At 40.1% G+C, this 16,115-nt stretch overlaps 1 protein-coding gene across 1 annotated transcript in view; it reads right to left on the bottom strand.

Moving 5' to 3' along the window:
• Positions 1–16,115, bottom strand: part of LOC117551614 (neural-cadherin-like) — a 508,256-nt gene that overhangs the window by 31,122 nt on the left and 461,019 nt on the right. Inside the window, exon 35 of the mRNA XM_034224543.1 lies at positions 12,816–13,060. Coding sequence (XP_034080434.1) covers positions 12,816–13,060 — 245 coding nt within the window. The remainder of the gene's footprint in view (positions 1–12,815; positions 13,061–16,115) is intronic.

Here is a 16,115-nt window from a genome sequence, read left to right as displayed (position 1 = left end):
GGTTTTTGAGAAAGGGTTTGTATGTATGCAGTCTGCAAATGGATACATAGGACTGTATTGGATTGTACAGCAAAGGAGAGTTTGTAAATTCATTATTAACATAGTTTGACTTCATATTTAGTTCAACTCTTCATCGAGTTTTCAAAATTTGGGGATTTTTCGTCCATGTGGAATTTAGATAATTTAAGGTAAGGTAAGGTCCGTGTGAAGTATTCCTTCACCAACCACTAACTCTTCTACAAAAAAATCGAACACATCTCATCCTGGACCTTCAGCAGGTGCCTTGGATTCTCCACAAAACACTATTATCACCAAAAACCATTCAGTCTTGAAAAGACAAATGATGAAAAGGACCTGATATTGAAGGAAAACGTCCCAATTGCCAAAGACTAGTGCAAGCATGGTTAACTATTAAAGGGAAAACGTGTCAAAAAAGAAAACTCAACAGTCCATTGAGCGTTCTTCCAGAATCATCCAACCCTGCCTCTTTATTTAAGAGCTGCGGCACAGCGCATGCGTCTATCTGATGAGCAGGGAAATCCATTGTACCTTGAGCAGTTCAAATGGCGCTGAATGAGTGTGTGTAATGGGATTTCCAGCCAGACGATCAATGTCCGAGCTGCTCTGCAATGAGATCAGTCCCTATGAGTACATCAACACAAGTCAATAATACGGTATGGATTTTAGCCTCATCAAACTATAATTCTGTTTACTGCAGCCGTCTGTCTCCGTGCGCTTGATTTATCACTACTCTTCTTCCCACTGCTCTTTTCTGGTGCCATAGGTTTTTTGATGCCGCTACCAAGGTATATGATGCTGCTTATAACCTGTTTTAGGGTTTCACTTGTAGCTTCAAATAACTGCGTTTACCAGGGAAATGATAGAGTTCACAATAACAACTCCATGATTGCTTATAGGTGTTGAGTTTCTTTCAGCTCAAGTAAACGTGTCCCCAAAGTGTTTAAGATCTGTGTCAACATTTAGTTCTTTATGGAAAGCAAACACAATACTTATTCCAAGGACAACACCTTCCTGTTCTCTACCCTTTGCCTTTTCTTTTCTCAAGGTGGCGGTGCTCATTGTCACTTTCTCTCCTTTCTCCTATCTCCTTATCGATCTAATGGTGTCCTTCCTTCACACTCCGCTCCTTCCCCTCATGTAGAGAAAGTCTCTCAATAGTGTCACACTTCAGTCTTCCTTTATTTCAGCTCTTACAAATACACGGCCATTAATAGACCTTCACAGACAAGCACAACTGAGAAATGTTGAACCAGCTCACAAACAGCCAGGAAAGTTAGTGTAAACTAGGTTTTTACAGATTCACAAAGTACATTTCAATTTGTGTTTGTGTCTTTCCCCTACCTCCCATCAGCGTATGTCTTGGATCACTGAAATGGTTATTTTCGAGTTCAGTTGTAAGTTCCAAGGGCATTCATATTTCATATCATCCAAAGCGGCTACAGAGGTGTTCAGATACTCATTTCGCCACTTTACCATTCGATTATTAATGCAACAGGTGTCCAAAAACAGCAACTGCAGAGAAACATCAACGGACGTTTTGTAGAATTAATTGTACGTAGAAGCGCAACACATCATGTGCACTCGGCAGTTCATTCTCAAAACCTGAACAACGTAATAAAGCATACAGCCAGAACCAGAGATGGAAATCATCATCCTCATCAACTTTCAAACTGATACCAAATAATTAAAAGTATAAAAGTTTCATCCGCTCAGTATCAGATGTGTGTACTCATTGTGCAGAATGGCTTGTTTTATTTTTGTAAATTATAGTATTCCGTTTTTGTCATTAGAAAATACACACAATTTTGGCTAGTACCAAATACATTTGTCGTAAATATATATAATATGAACACATGTTATTTATGTTAAAAGTGTCAGTACCAGTGTCAATTGTATGTAGTGGAATACAAGTACAATATTTCCCCTCTGAAATGTAGTGGAGAAGAAGTAGAAACCTGAGAGGATTGTCACAACATTCATTTACTTAAGTTGAGGACCGAGTAGAGGTTTTCATCAATGACTAAAAAAAACATTTGACACTTGAAGTCACAGAAAATAGAAAATAAAAATTCCTCTCCTTCGAGATTTAGGGATTGTTGAAGAATTCTTTGTATAGAGTTCTCACTTTAACTTTGATGTGAGTTGGCAATGTTCTACCTTCCACTCCCACTGTAAGATGAATGAAGTTGAAAGTCAATACATCTATCGGTCCGAGTGTACGGCTTATCTTGATTCAAAGTTGTAGGGATCCTGAACCTCTCCCACCACTCACTGAATGAGAGGCAGAACAGAACAATGGATGCAGGAAGAGAAGATTATATAAGTGGCACCCTGATTAATCCAATTCAAGTTTCTCACCTTTAGTGTGTGCACTGAGAAAGTGCCTTGTGCATTATTAAGTATTTTTCTTGACACCCCTTGCCTTCCTCATTTTCTTTCAACCTAATAATTACTGGACTACCTGGAAAGTTCTATCCCAGGACTAGCATCCATTCACATGTACAGAAGAATTTCAAAGCAAAGTCCCCTTGGGGCTATACAAGTTAATTTCACGTAACCTACATGCCAGAAGACTGATGTATGTGATGGAGATCTGCCTCAGACACACTGCAGCACTCATGTGGTGCACGATGTACTGGAAAAAATAGTTTACCGACTGGGAAAATTAGTATATAAGTCGGAAAGCGAGAATGTTTGATTTGCCGAGTTGACGTCAATTGTTTGCTTGTGTACTAACAGTTTCTGTCCACGTGGAGTGGCCCACTTAGAAAAAGTGTTTCCTAGAAGTAACACTGATGACAAGTAGACAAGTAACGGCCCGTCCACATAGCGGCTTTGGAAAAAGCTTGGAGGTGGGCGTGTCTGAAGCTTGGGGGAGTTTATGCGAGCAACGCGACCAACAACCAATCACATTAATCTCCCGTCCCCGACATACAGTTTACAAAGTAAACTGGATATAAACTCTCCAAACAGGTGAAAACCTACCAGTTTCACCCACTGTCTCTGCCACCTCCCTCCATGCCTGGCTCCTCCGGTTTGTATCCCGGTAGGTGAAGAGGGACTGATCATACAAGACCGGGTGATTCCCTACCGCTATGATTAATTTATTTTCATAGCGAAGAAGCTTCCAACGCCGCTGTGTGGACGGGCCGTTAGTGCTTTTAAGGAATGTGGTGTAGCAACCGAAACATGTTGTTTCCACATTACGACTTAGAGCTCATGAACACACCGAAAAACAACTTCCCAACTCAGGAAACGTTACTGCCTCTAAATAAAATATATCACCTAGGCTACAATATATTGTGTATCAGATAGTTTAGCAAACAAATAAAAGCTATTTAAATAATGTTATTTATCTTTTACAAGTTACATTTTATTAAACCTTTATCATCCATGTGTGATGCTGAATCGTGTATGGAAGAAAATGTATAAGTTCTTGAAAATGATGCTGATTTTCTGAAGTCAAATGATATGTTGGTCCGACGGGGCAATACTGCCAAGGGTCAGAACATGCATCTTTCGAAACGCCTCACACTATTATAACTGTAAATCCATATATGAGTTTGACAATCTCCCGAAGAAAAAGCGACTTCCCTATCTCATCTTTGTCTTGCATTGTTTGGTTGGATCATAATGTACTCATGTCTTCCTTGTAGGTATTAATGTACTTTTCCGCTGGAGAGTTATTCTGCAGGATATCTGCTGGAAGGCTCAATAAGAGGCTGTCAATGCGGTGTTTAGTCAAGATTACAATGGCTTCAGGCCCTGAGCTAGCTGCTGAGCTGGCAGACCGCTGCCATTTTGCAGCAAAGATTGACTTTTCTCGAATTGAGAAATTGAGTGTTTTGCTTTTGGGCATTGCACGCTGATTGTCTTTGTCTTGATGTTGCTGTGTTCGGCAGATTTCTCGTGAAAAAAAGAGATTGTGAATTCAAATGGGAGCGAGCTCAATAACCATTGTAGATCCTTTCACTTGCACCTCAGAGCATCATGGGCAACATTTATTTCTTGCTTTGCTGCTCTAAAACATGCTGACATCAATTTTGTGAGAGGCTCTTGTTTTATATACCATTTAAAATATTGGTTCTTCAGGAAACTCTAACTCGAGGTAGTTCCACTGATTTTCAACAGTTTAAGGGTGCATTCACACCTAATAGAGTGGCGAAGTCCCTCACCTTCTGGGGGAGCTCCATGGGACCTTATTTTGGAAAAATTATGTATTGAAGTCAATGGAGAGAGAAAGATTATCTTTCAATCCCGTTTGAATTGTGCCACAAATTACACATATGATGTTTGTCAATTTAAAAGATAATTTTGCAAGTCAAAAAAATAAAATGTGTCGTAAAACTGTGAAGTAACAACATTTTTTGTGTGAAACACTCAATGAACTACATCTCTGGTCTCGCACAACAACACACGTCACCAAGATGGCCGTCACTGTCTTAAAGGGATTGACTACCCTTACTATCAACACGTCCAGAAGAATGCCATGCAAAGCTGCCTGCCTTCCTTTGATTCTCTCTGAACTGCCTGATCATTTAATGTTTAATGTTTAATTTGTGCAGATAGCATGAAGTAGAAAAGATCGCCGATGCTAATGTGGCGTTAGCGTTAGCATTTCTCCCCCGGGCTTAAATGGTGTATTATAGAATGATTACACCGGTGTGACAGTACTCTTCAAAGGGTTCACGAAATATGACTACTACTCTTACTGTTTAACATTTTGGGTTACTTGATGTTACTTCATATTAAGGCTAATACAAATGGCCAGGCTAAGCCTGTAATGCTAACTAACGTGCTTGCTACTAGCTAGGTAGCTAACTTGATCCAGCCACTCCTGGTCCTTTCATCAGACGGGAAGTGAAAGAACAAGCGAGACCCATTGCTGGTATGATAACAACCTGGTACTAAGCATACAGGCATCTTGTTAAAGTTATCTTCGCTATATCTTATATTTAGCGGAGGAAAACAATTGTGACATCAGTTATGACATCACTTACGCGACTCTGGGATTTGTAGTCTTTCTAGTTGCGTATTTTTCATAGTCTTATATTTCAACAGTTTTATGACAAACTGTGACTTTTTTGACATGGAAATGATTTTTTAAGATTGACAAACATCATATTTGTAATTCATGGCACAATTCAAACCGGATCGAAAGATAAGCTTTCTCTCTTCATTGACTTCAATACATAATTTTTTCGAAATAAGGTCCCATGGACCGGAAGTAGATGGGCGTGACTTCGGCACTCTATAGAGTGGCGAAGCCCCTCCCCTTCCGGTTGACCTCCATGGTCCCACCATGGCTCCATTTAACTAAACAACCGCGGATGTCTTGAAAGACTCTTTCGCTAAAGATTTTGAAGATATCCGCGTTCTTGTGACACGTAAATACTACGCTTCCTATGTTTTGGTGCGGACTGCGTTCACACCAGCAATGAACCGCTCCAGAGTTCGCAAGCAAGCGCTCCGAGACCACCTATTTTAGCGGACCAGAGTCCGGTTGTTTAGTTCACTTAAGAGGTCTCGGATTGTGTTATATATACAGTCTATGGTTCACACCGACCCAAATTAACTGCACCAAGCGGCTAAACGCACCAGGGTTCGATTCAACCGGACTATACAAGGCTGGTGTGAATGCGCCCTAATATGAAACCAAAGCTATACAATGGGTTCAAAGTATTTGTTCCACATAAAACTGCTTACAGAATCAAAACCATGACTACAACTTTAAGAATAGGAACATACTGTACATATACTGTATACAGCAGGTATACAAGTTGAAATGGGAGATCTGACTATTGACATTGTCAGGATCAGACTGTAACACTGAAGATGAATCATCACACATTCAGCTGTTTAATATGGATGGTGTGCATTACCAAAAGCAACAATCTTTGTCCGAGAACACACCATAGCGGTTTTTCATATGAACTCAGGACAATATCAGGAGAATCAGGGATGCACATTGTCCTGGGTTTTCATTTTTTGATGTAGCCAGTGTTGGGACTAACACGTTACAAACGCCGTTATTTTTGGCAGTAACTAGTACTCTAACGCATTACTTTTAAAATTCAGTAACTCCGTTACCGTTACTACATGGTGCGTTACTCCGTTCGTTTTTGTTATATAGTCAACAGCCAGGCGAACAGAGATGAGAACTGTACTTAAGTACAGTACTTGAGTAAATGTACTTTGATACTTCCTGTGTCACATGCGGAGACGCGCTGTGGGCGTGTTTGTGTTGTTTACTAACAAGACTATCATGGCGGCGGCGGAGCTCAAGTCTAGTTTCTCCACCTGGAGATATTCTCACTATTTCACTTTTGTCGAGCACAAAGAAAATAACGTTTTAGTTAAATGTAAGTTGTGTCCTGGCGGGTCAAAGATCCTATCTACTGCCCAAACCAGTAATTCAAATCTCTTAAAACATCTGCAAAAACAACATGCTGGGACGAAGCTAGTAACTAAGACCGGCACAGACCCAGACTCATCCAACGCCACTCCACCTCCACCTAAGCAACAGCGGCTGGATTTTAACCAAGGGACTGCTAGCCAGGGAAAAGTCGATAAAGCCATTGCACGGTATGTTGTAGAACACATGCAGGCTATTGCTACAGTGGAGTCACCCGCTTTCAGGGAGCTAGTTAGCATGATAGCATGTCCGGGCGGCACACGGCATATGGGACGGAAAACTTTTTCCAACTACCTGGAGAAAGAATATACAAAAATGGAAAGCCAGCTAATATCGATGCAATCCAGATTGCATATAATGCATGTCAAGTTGATCAACAGATTGTATTATTCTCCAATGCAATAACAGTACTGAAATGAAGGCTATAAGGGCATTAATGGGAGCCCTTTTTTTAAGTAACTAAAACGTTACTTTTCACAGTAACGCATTACTTTTTGGTGTAAGTAATCAGTAAAGTAACTGAGTTACTTTTGAAATGAAGTAACTAGTAATGGTAACTAGTTACTGGTTTTCAGTAACTAGCACAACACTGGATGTAGCACACAACAGGAAATGTGAGTGTCTGGGAATACTCTGTTTCTGGTTGGTGCCGGTGTAGAGTGTGCAGGAGGCACAACATGAAGTCAATAACACTGCAGTCATGTAGCAGCTTTGTTATATGATAATAAAAAAGAGGTATTTGCGGCAATCCTAGACAGATGTCCCATTATCGCGTCACCTCTTCAGTTAAACATTTTATTTTTGTTTATCGCTTCCCTCAAAATCCCTGAAGAAATTGCTCTATTTAACACTTTACCCACACTTGTACTGTCGGTTTGTTTTCTGGCCCAACAGATACATCTCCATCGTTGGGTTCTCACATAAAGGGGAACTTATAGATATTTCTAGATATTACATTGTTGCAGTGCATGTTTGAAACAGTTTTAAATTAAGTAGAACAAAGAATGTTTGAGCATATTAAATCATAGCCAAGTTTCATTTTCGTTTCTTGGCAAATCTTGACAAATAAATGTTATTGAGTACATTCAATATGATCTGCAGCAGTTTGTCATTTTACCCCAAGAAAAGGGTTAGCACCATGAAAAGAAAACTGCTGCTTGCTTGTTCGAAGAACACAAAGTGAGTTTCTAAGCATATAGAATCCAAACGCAGCACGGGATCAGCCATCCGATCAACACTAACCAAGTCACTAGTGTGAAATAAATAAGGGATGTTAGTCATTCGTCTCAAAGTGAACTTACTATCTTTGAGTTCTGCATCTCTCTGCTGGCTTACACATTAAGGTCTTTTTGTGCAATCTGGTCAATCTTCCTCCAAACCCTCAACAATGTGCAGAGATAACCTTGGAAGCATCGTCACCTTGAAGGAGTTTGTTGTGATAGAATCAATGCAGCAATCCCCGACTCTTTAGCTCATCTGGGAGAGGAGATTGTGGGGATATATTCAGTATGTGACCATCATCTGATATCCTCCTTTAATCTGTGCGCTCTGAGTCCGTACGACGGCTGAAGACCTCACAGAAACACCACAGTAAATATTATGACAAGTTAACCATAACTACTTTAGTTTTCATACATATTTTTACCGTCCTAAAACCAGTATCTGAATGACTTTTTGACTTCACAGTTACTCTCATGAAAATGTTGCGGAAACAAAACGTTCTCAGTAGCCAAATGGAGAGCATGACTAATGCATGTGGATTTTTCACTAGGTAAACTGATCGGTAAGATCATTAACAACGAAATGTAAGAAATTCCATGACTCACATTAGAATTCTCTACACTTTTACATTCTAATGATTTGCTCTCATGGATGTTAGAAGATTGAGCGGTCCCTTGCATGGACGATAAAAAAACAGTTTTTTCCAAACTGGAGATATATTTCCACTGTTTTGATATATTTCCACCAATTGTGCAAGTTCTCCCACTTAAAAAGATGAGAGAGGCCTGTCATTTTCATCCTATGTATACCTCAACTATGAGAGACAAAATGAGAAAAGAAATCCAGAAAATCACATTGTCTGATTTTTAAAGAATTTATTTGCAAATTATGGTGGAAAATAAGTATTTGGTCAATAACAAAAGTTAATCTCAATACTTTGTTATATACCCTTTGTTGGCAATGACAGAGGTCAAACGTTTTCTGTAAGTCTTCACAAGGTTTTCACACACTGTTGCTGGTATTTTGGCCCATTCCTCCATGCAGATCTCCTCTAGAGCAGTGATGTTTTGGGGCTGTCGCTGGGCAACATGGACTTTCAACTCCCTCCAAAGATGTTCTATGGGGTTGAGATCCGGAGACTGGCTAGGCCACTCCAGGACCTTGAAATGCTTATTACGAAGCCACTCCTTCGTTGCCCGGACGGTGTGTTTGGGATCATTGTCATGCTGAAAGACCCAGCCACGTTTCATCTTCAATGCCCTTGCTGATGGAAGGAGGTTGTCACTCAAAATCTCACGATACATGGCCCCATTGATTCTTTCCTTTACACGGATCAGTCGTCCTGGTCCCTTTGCAGAAAAACAGCCCCAAAGCATGATGTTTCCACCCCCATGTTTCACAGTAGGTATGTTGTTCTTTGGATGCAACTCAGCATTCTTTCTCCTCCAAACACGTCTAGTTGAGTTTTTACCAAAAAGATCCATTTTGGTTTCATCTGACCATATGACATTCTCCCAATCCTCTTCTGGATCATCTAAATGCTCTCTAGCAAACTTCAGACGGGCCTGGACATGTACTGGCTTAAGCAGGGGGACACGTCTAGCACTGCAGGATTTGAGTCCCTGGCGGCGTAGTGTGTTACTGATGGTAGCCTTTGTTACTTTGGTCCCAGCTCTCTGCAGGTCAATGACTAGGTCCCCCCGTGTGGTTCTGGGATTTTTGCTCACCGTTCTTGTGATCATTTTGACCCCACAGGTGAGATCTTGCGTGGAGCCCCAGATCGATGGAGATTATCAGTGGTCTTGTATGTCTTCCATTTTCTAATAATTGCTCCCACAGTTGATTTCTTCACACCAAGCTGCTTACCTATTGCAGATTCAGTCTTCCCAGCCTGGTGCAGGACTACAATTTTGTTTCTGGTGTCCTTTGACAGCTCTTTGGTCTTGGCCATAGTGGAGTTTGGAGTGTGACTGTTTGAGGTTGTGGACAGGTGTCTTTTATACTGATAACGAGTTCAAACAGGTGCCATTAATACAGTTAACAAGTGGAGGACAGAGGAGGCTCCTAAAGAAGAAGTTACAGGTCTGTGAGAGCCAGAAATCTTGTTTGTTTGTAGGTGACCAAATACTTATTTTACAGAGGAATTTACCAATTAATTCATTACAAATCCTACAATGTGATTTCCTGGATTCTTTCCCCCCATTCTGTCTCTCATAGTTGAAGTGTACCTAGGATGAAATTACAGGCCTCTCTCATCTTTTTAAGTGGGAGAACTTGCACAATTGGTGGCTGACTAAATACTTTTTTGCCCCACTGTATAACGTCTTGTCATCAATTCTTAACAGGCATAATCTATAGCTATCAGGCTCTGTAGGGCTCTACTTTGGCTATGCTTTGAGCTAAATGCTAACAGCAGTATGGTCAAAATGACAATGTTAATATGTTTCTCAGTCAAATAAAAATATGAGCGTAGATTTATCTAATATTTCATATACACACAAATCACAGGATGACGTTTGTTATAAATGAGACATTTATTGAACTAATAACTACAAAACTAAACTTTTAAACAGAAATAAAAACGATGAATGAGGAAATTAAAGGAAGGGTACAATGAATGCAACAATTGACAAAGGAGAACAGACGATGTGTGACCAGATAGAATCAGTGGCTCATATTTGAAGGTCAACCCTATTAATATAGTTTTAAAAGAATAATGTACCTTTTCAAAAAAGCCCCAGGAATATTGAAGCAGTTTTTATTATTTTAAGCTATCAATGTAGTACAACATCATCTCACGACTGCGCATTACCACTGCTAAGCTAAAGGTGGTTAATGTTCGGGTTGATGATGTTGAAAGGTTTAGTCACTTTCTAACAACCACTGTTTTTATGCCACATTTAAGCTTTTGACATTCATGAGTGAGGGGAAACATCTCTTCAGCTTATACAACAGACTTTCTAACCAGAAACCAAAACCATATTGACTTCATGATGAGGGAACTGGAAGCGATAAAATGCTTATTCATTTCCTGTACCGAAGTCTTGATATCAACCACTGAATAATACCTGATCACGTAAAAAAAAAAGAATCAAACAAATACACACAAAATATATGCCAACCTGTGTTCCAAACAATGTACATATATTTATATACATGTCTATATATGAATATGTACATATTCATGTAACTGAGTGACACAAATACAATCAATGCATGTCAGTGTGGATATTGGGAAGGTGAGAGGTGGGGGGGAAGGTTTGACAACACGAAAAACCCTCATTCCCTTTATACTTCAATGTTAAAACAAAACTTCCTATTCTTAAAACATAGTAGCCCTTCATTTAAAGTGCATTTCATTTTGCATTCCAAATGAGGTTCCTTACAACTGGTGAGGAATGTGTGATGTCATAAAAGGAGGCAGGGGTCGTAAACTTGAGCAGTCAACCTCATGGTGGCGCTTCAAAAATTCAGGGGGTCATCCTCTGGAAACCATGAATGTCTGTGTGTATTTTCTCTCTTCAGTAGAATTGCTGTGATCATTTCAAAAAATCCTAAAACCCAACTGTTTCAATCCTCTCTCTTTTCTACAGTAAAGCCAACCTTATACTGGGTAGAAAAGAAAAATCAAAGAGAATGATGAAATATGAGTTCTGCTTTGGAGTGGGTTTGGTCTTGAATCTTCACTCATCATAACATCCAATGTTTCTTCAGCACCAGGAGAGTTGCTGCCCTCCATTTGTTCTTGCTATTTAAACATTTGGATTCCGTACGAGCAATATCGGCATAAAAATAAATAAAAGTCTCTCTGCTACTTGAATTTCAGAGTGAGGAATGTTTGACCGAGCGAGCGAGGAACGCTCCACAGATTGAAATGACTACCAAAGCCCCTGGAGCATTGATCTCAATGTGTGCAGGTTTGGGTAAACAGCACCGTATTCGCCTACAAATCAAGTCATTAACGCTGAAAACAGAACTGAGCCTCGACAGGATCAAGGGCGGATGTCCCATTTACTTTGAGCCCCGGGCTAAGTTTGAAGAGGGACATCGTGGAACGAAGGTAAGAAGAAGAGAGGGCAAAATCATCATTTGAACTGTGTCTGTCTGGGATGGAGGAACACTCTGAATCACCAATGAGACAGGCACACATGGCCAGCAGCAGCCAGACATTGACACCATCCTTCTCCACACTACGTATTTTCTTGCTTTAATTTCTCCCCCTGTGTTGTGCGCTGCCTCCGCTTTGTAATATGTTCAGCTCCCTCTTCTTTTTCTTGGTATTGTGCCGTGTCCTGTTTCATTCTGTACTCCTCTGATCTGTTTTCTTCTCTTGTGCTGTGCACTTTCAAACTGCTCTTTACTGGTTTGTTGTATCATCCTCAATTAAACAAGGAGAACGTGTCATCTTACTGAAAACCTATTCTCCGTGTACGACTGCGCCTGAGGCGCTTTCTCAACAAAAGATCCTTAAGGAATAGGAACACAGAGCTAAAGGTATGAATATTCAACAAGCAAAACAGAGAGGCAGACAGAAAACATGTGGACTATTTGAACAATAGGCGACTAGACATCAGTGTGTTCCTCCCACAGGTCAGGAGAAATGCAGGCACAGTGCCACTGCAGAAGTTTAGTAGTTATAATAATAGTGAAGAGCCGGACTACACAACTATTGTCACTCCATCTCTGGCTTTAAGCTATACTGTATGATACTGTTCAAAGAGACATGTTAATGGAAGTCAGACTTGATATGCCTCCAAACAAACAAAACGCCAACACTTGCAAACTTGTTGTTTATATACTCAGTATAAACTTTAGTATTCATAAATCTCTTTTGTTGAGTAGAGATTCAAAAGATGCTCCCTAAGCCCTAATTAGTGATGGATAGGGTCTGTCACTGTTGGCCCCTCTCAGACTAAACTGAGGCAGCTGCTTCCCCCTCAACCCAGTTCAGGCAGGATATGCTGTATGTGCCAGCCTTCATAGTGGAGCAGAGACATCTCCATGTAAACCTGGCAGCTGACATCACCTGTGGTACTGTCATAGTTAAAGGCAAGATGCTTTCAGAAATCAAACACAAGCATCCTCAGACATTAGCCCTGCTGCTGGGCAACCATCTCTCATATCTGTACATTAAGCATGCAGTACATGACATAGCTACCTAGCAGGGCCATGAAGCAGATACAGATGGCAAAGAGGGAGCTGAAGCTCAGGCCCACGTCGTCGCGGTAGATGGCCAGCGTGGTCTCACAGTGGCGTCCTCTGTAGCCCGCGGGGCAGTGGCAGGTGAACTTGGAGGGCGACTGAGCCACGCAGGTGCCCCGGTGACAGGGCCGGGTCGCACACAGGGTGTACACACAGGACTTCCTGGTCACGTTCACACGGATCATGTGACCAGGAGGACATCTGGGAAGAGGGGTCAGAAAGAGACAACAGTAAGAGAAGAGAATGAGGAAATCTAAATAAGTATATAATAGGATATTTTATACGTATCTGTTAGGTTTCCAAAATGTAATTTTGTATCCAGATGATACCACTTTATTTGGTTCTGCTAACATAAAAAAATATACTGTGTATATACAGTAGTGAAAAAAAGATTTGAAATCCTGCTTTTACGGAATTAGGCAATAAATACAAACTAATGCTAAGACTCGTCGAAGATTATGTTGAAAATCAAAAGTACATATATTTACACAATATATACATATTTTTAAAGCACACATTTTAATTTCAGGTGCAATACTGTATAACTTGAGTATTTTTTTACTGTACGACTTTATACTTCTACTCTACACTGCAAATCAAAGGGATACATTGTTCTTTTTACTTGTTACTTTGATTTCACAGTTTTAGTTACTAGTTACTTCATAGATTCAAATGTTAACGCACAAACTTATCTGTGTGAGATCAATCTTTGAAAATAGGATGTTTTGATTTAATTAACTATCCAACATACTAATTAAGTAGACCTAAAACTAAATACATAGTTCCCGCTTGCTAAATATAAAGATTTGGGGCTTTTCCTTTACATTTCGTATTGATGTGAATTTGTTTTCCTTCTACTTCCAGGATTCCTGGTCATATTTTTTCTAAAATACAATTTTCAATGCAGTTTTTTTATTTTTAGGGGAAATACATACAAAACAAAAACAATTCATACTGTTTTCATAATTAAAGACCTACGACATTTGCTTGAGTTTGAAACATCTTCTCATTAAATCACTCATTAACTCAAAGCACCAAAAGTGTGTTGGAAATGAAAGAAAATGGATACGATTTGAGAGGAATTAGCATTTTTTAAACCCATTGCACTACTCATCATACATACATTTCAATTTGAATGTCATCATGTAGATTAATATCACTTTGTGTGCTTTACTACAGATTTGATAAATATGTAATAGTCGCCTCAGGGAATGTGTCGTTAAATACCATTTACAGACTGTCAATGAATGAAAAAAAACACTTCAGCATTAGAAGATAAAATATGAATATACAGTAAAAAACGAAGTCGAATTAAATATTTATGACTATTTCCCACATTGGAAACACTCTCCTTGAATCAATGACTCCGCAGATATACACCTCAATGCAGAATGAACTGTGGGAGAGGAAAGTGCTGAGTGTGCGCTGGCGGTAACAAGCATGCTTTAATGCAGACAGGGGCACATTTTCTGCCTCACTTCAGAAAGCGCCACAATAATTAAAAGCTCATTTGGGTGTAACAGCTTAAATAAACATTTTATGAGCCCATTCATTCAGGATCCCTTTCAATGTGTATATGGAGTGGCTCAAGGCTGTACTGTACATTTGATGACATCACAGATGAGTCTCGCCTCTGGAAATGTGCTTATGCGCATACATATTGACTCAACTTTACCATAAACGGCAACTGTATTCTATCTCATTACTATAACATTGATTTTGATGAGAAACAAAAGGGTTCATTTACTGTATTAACTGCCAACTGTCTACTATAATGACTAGATATTTATGTGTACTGGTGACATATATTGTGAGCAGAAGGTCTGCAGTGTAATATGCAGGGGTGCACATCACTTTTTTGCCCTGGTTCTCAAAGGAGCACCTGGAGATGTTGCTTGGTGCTCATCCTTAAAATGAAATAAACCGTAACTTTGGAGGGGGTCTTGACTTTATTTGCCAGACACACGGCACTAAACACACATGCAGAGGTGAACACAGAACACACATGCAGAGGTGAACACAAGACAACATTAGCACGACCAGTAATCCTACAAGCTGTCATCACTGTTCTCCTCACTGTCTTCCTCTCTGTCAGACATGGTAGCTGATGATGTAGGCCTACTACTTTCTCTCTGGTTGAGTCTGCGATTAGCTGCTTGCATCCACAAGTCAACAGCTGGTTTTGGGTCGAAAGTCTCTGTTGTCATCTTAGACAAGTGGATGTAATCAAATAAGTATGTGAACATAACCAATAACCTACCATAGCCAATAACAAATGAATGTAACTTATTTTATTTGTGTTGTTCATTCATATCTTATTTTACCTTAACATTTATTTATTTATGGATCTTTTTTTTATCTCTCCAGTTTTAAAGGATATTTTTGGTTACTGTCCTATAGTATACATTGGAATGATTTCAAACCTGTTTATCCCAATAATTATAAAGGAGTGCCTTGGAAATATGTGTTTGCATAAATTGTGACCAAACCGTTTGAACTTAGACTAAAGTGAACTATCTAAACACTCAGAGTTCTTTACCTCACTGAGCTGTAGTTATCAGCCTCTCAGTCTGACTGGAGAGAGCTCTCCTCCACATGATTGTAGACATATCTTCTTCTTATATCCGTTAGACCAGCTATAGCACCAGATTCTAATAACAACAGCCCTAACAACCCTCCCTCTCTCCCTCGCTCACTCACACTTTGGCTGTGAGCTGCGGGCGCCAGATAAGCCAACATCCCCCATTTTCATCACTTACAGCGCCCATCGTACAGCGCAAATGAAACGTGTAACCGGGGTGAAAAGGGTGTTACATTTACTTAATTATGAATGTTGTTACATCAAGGCCGAACATTAGGATGAGCGCCAACGGTTAAAACAATTTGTTTCCCTCCCAGAGCTGTCAGCGCAGCGCCTCCACAGATCTGGCGCCCTAGGCGAACATCTATAACGCCAGTGCTACGGGCCGGCCCTCAGTTAATATGCAACTCGCAAATATCTTTCTCTCTCTCTCTCTCTCTTCTATCTCCTTTCTCCTCTCTTCTCCCTCTCTCTCAATGTTGGTGCGCAAATGCGCCTTTTTTCAAATGACCCGGTGCTCTTTTTTTGGCGGAGGTGAGCATGCGCACCTGCGCACCAGTTATGTGCAGCCCTGGTAATATGGTCTGATCATGAAATCCCTTACTAGACTCACTAGGCTATTTTTTAGTGCCGTCCAAATGAATATGGAGAATTATTAAACCCATAGACTGAGTA

The sequence above is a fragment of the Gymnodraco acuticeps genome, unplaced genomic scaffold (assembly GCF_902827175.1).
Source record: "Gymnodraco acuticeps unplaced genomic scaffold, fGymAcu1.1, whole genome shotgun sequence".
In the NCBI taxonomy this organism is placed as follows: domain Eukaryota; kingdom Metazoa; phylum Chordata; class Actinopteri; order Perciformes; family Bathydraconidae; genus Gymnodraco; species Gymnodraco acuticeps.
This window is presented reverse-complemented; position numbering and strand designations above follow the sequence as displayed.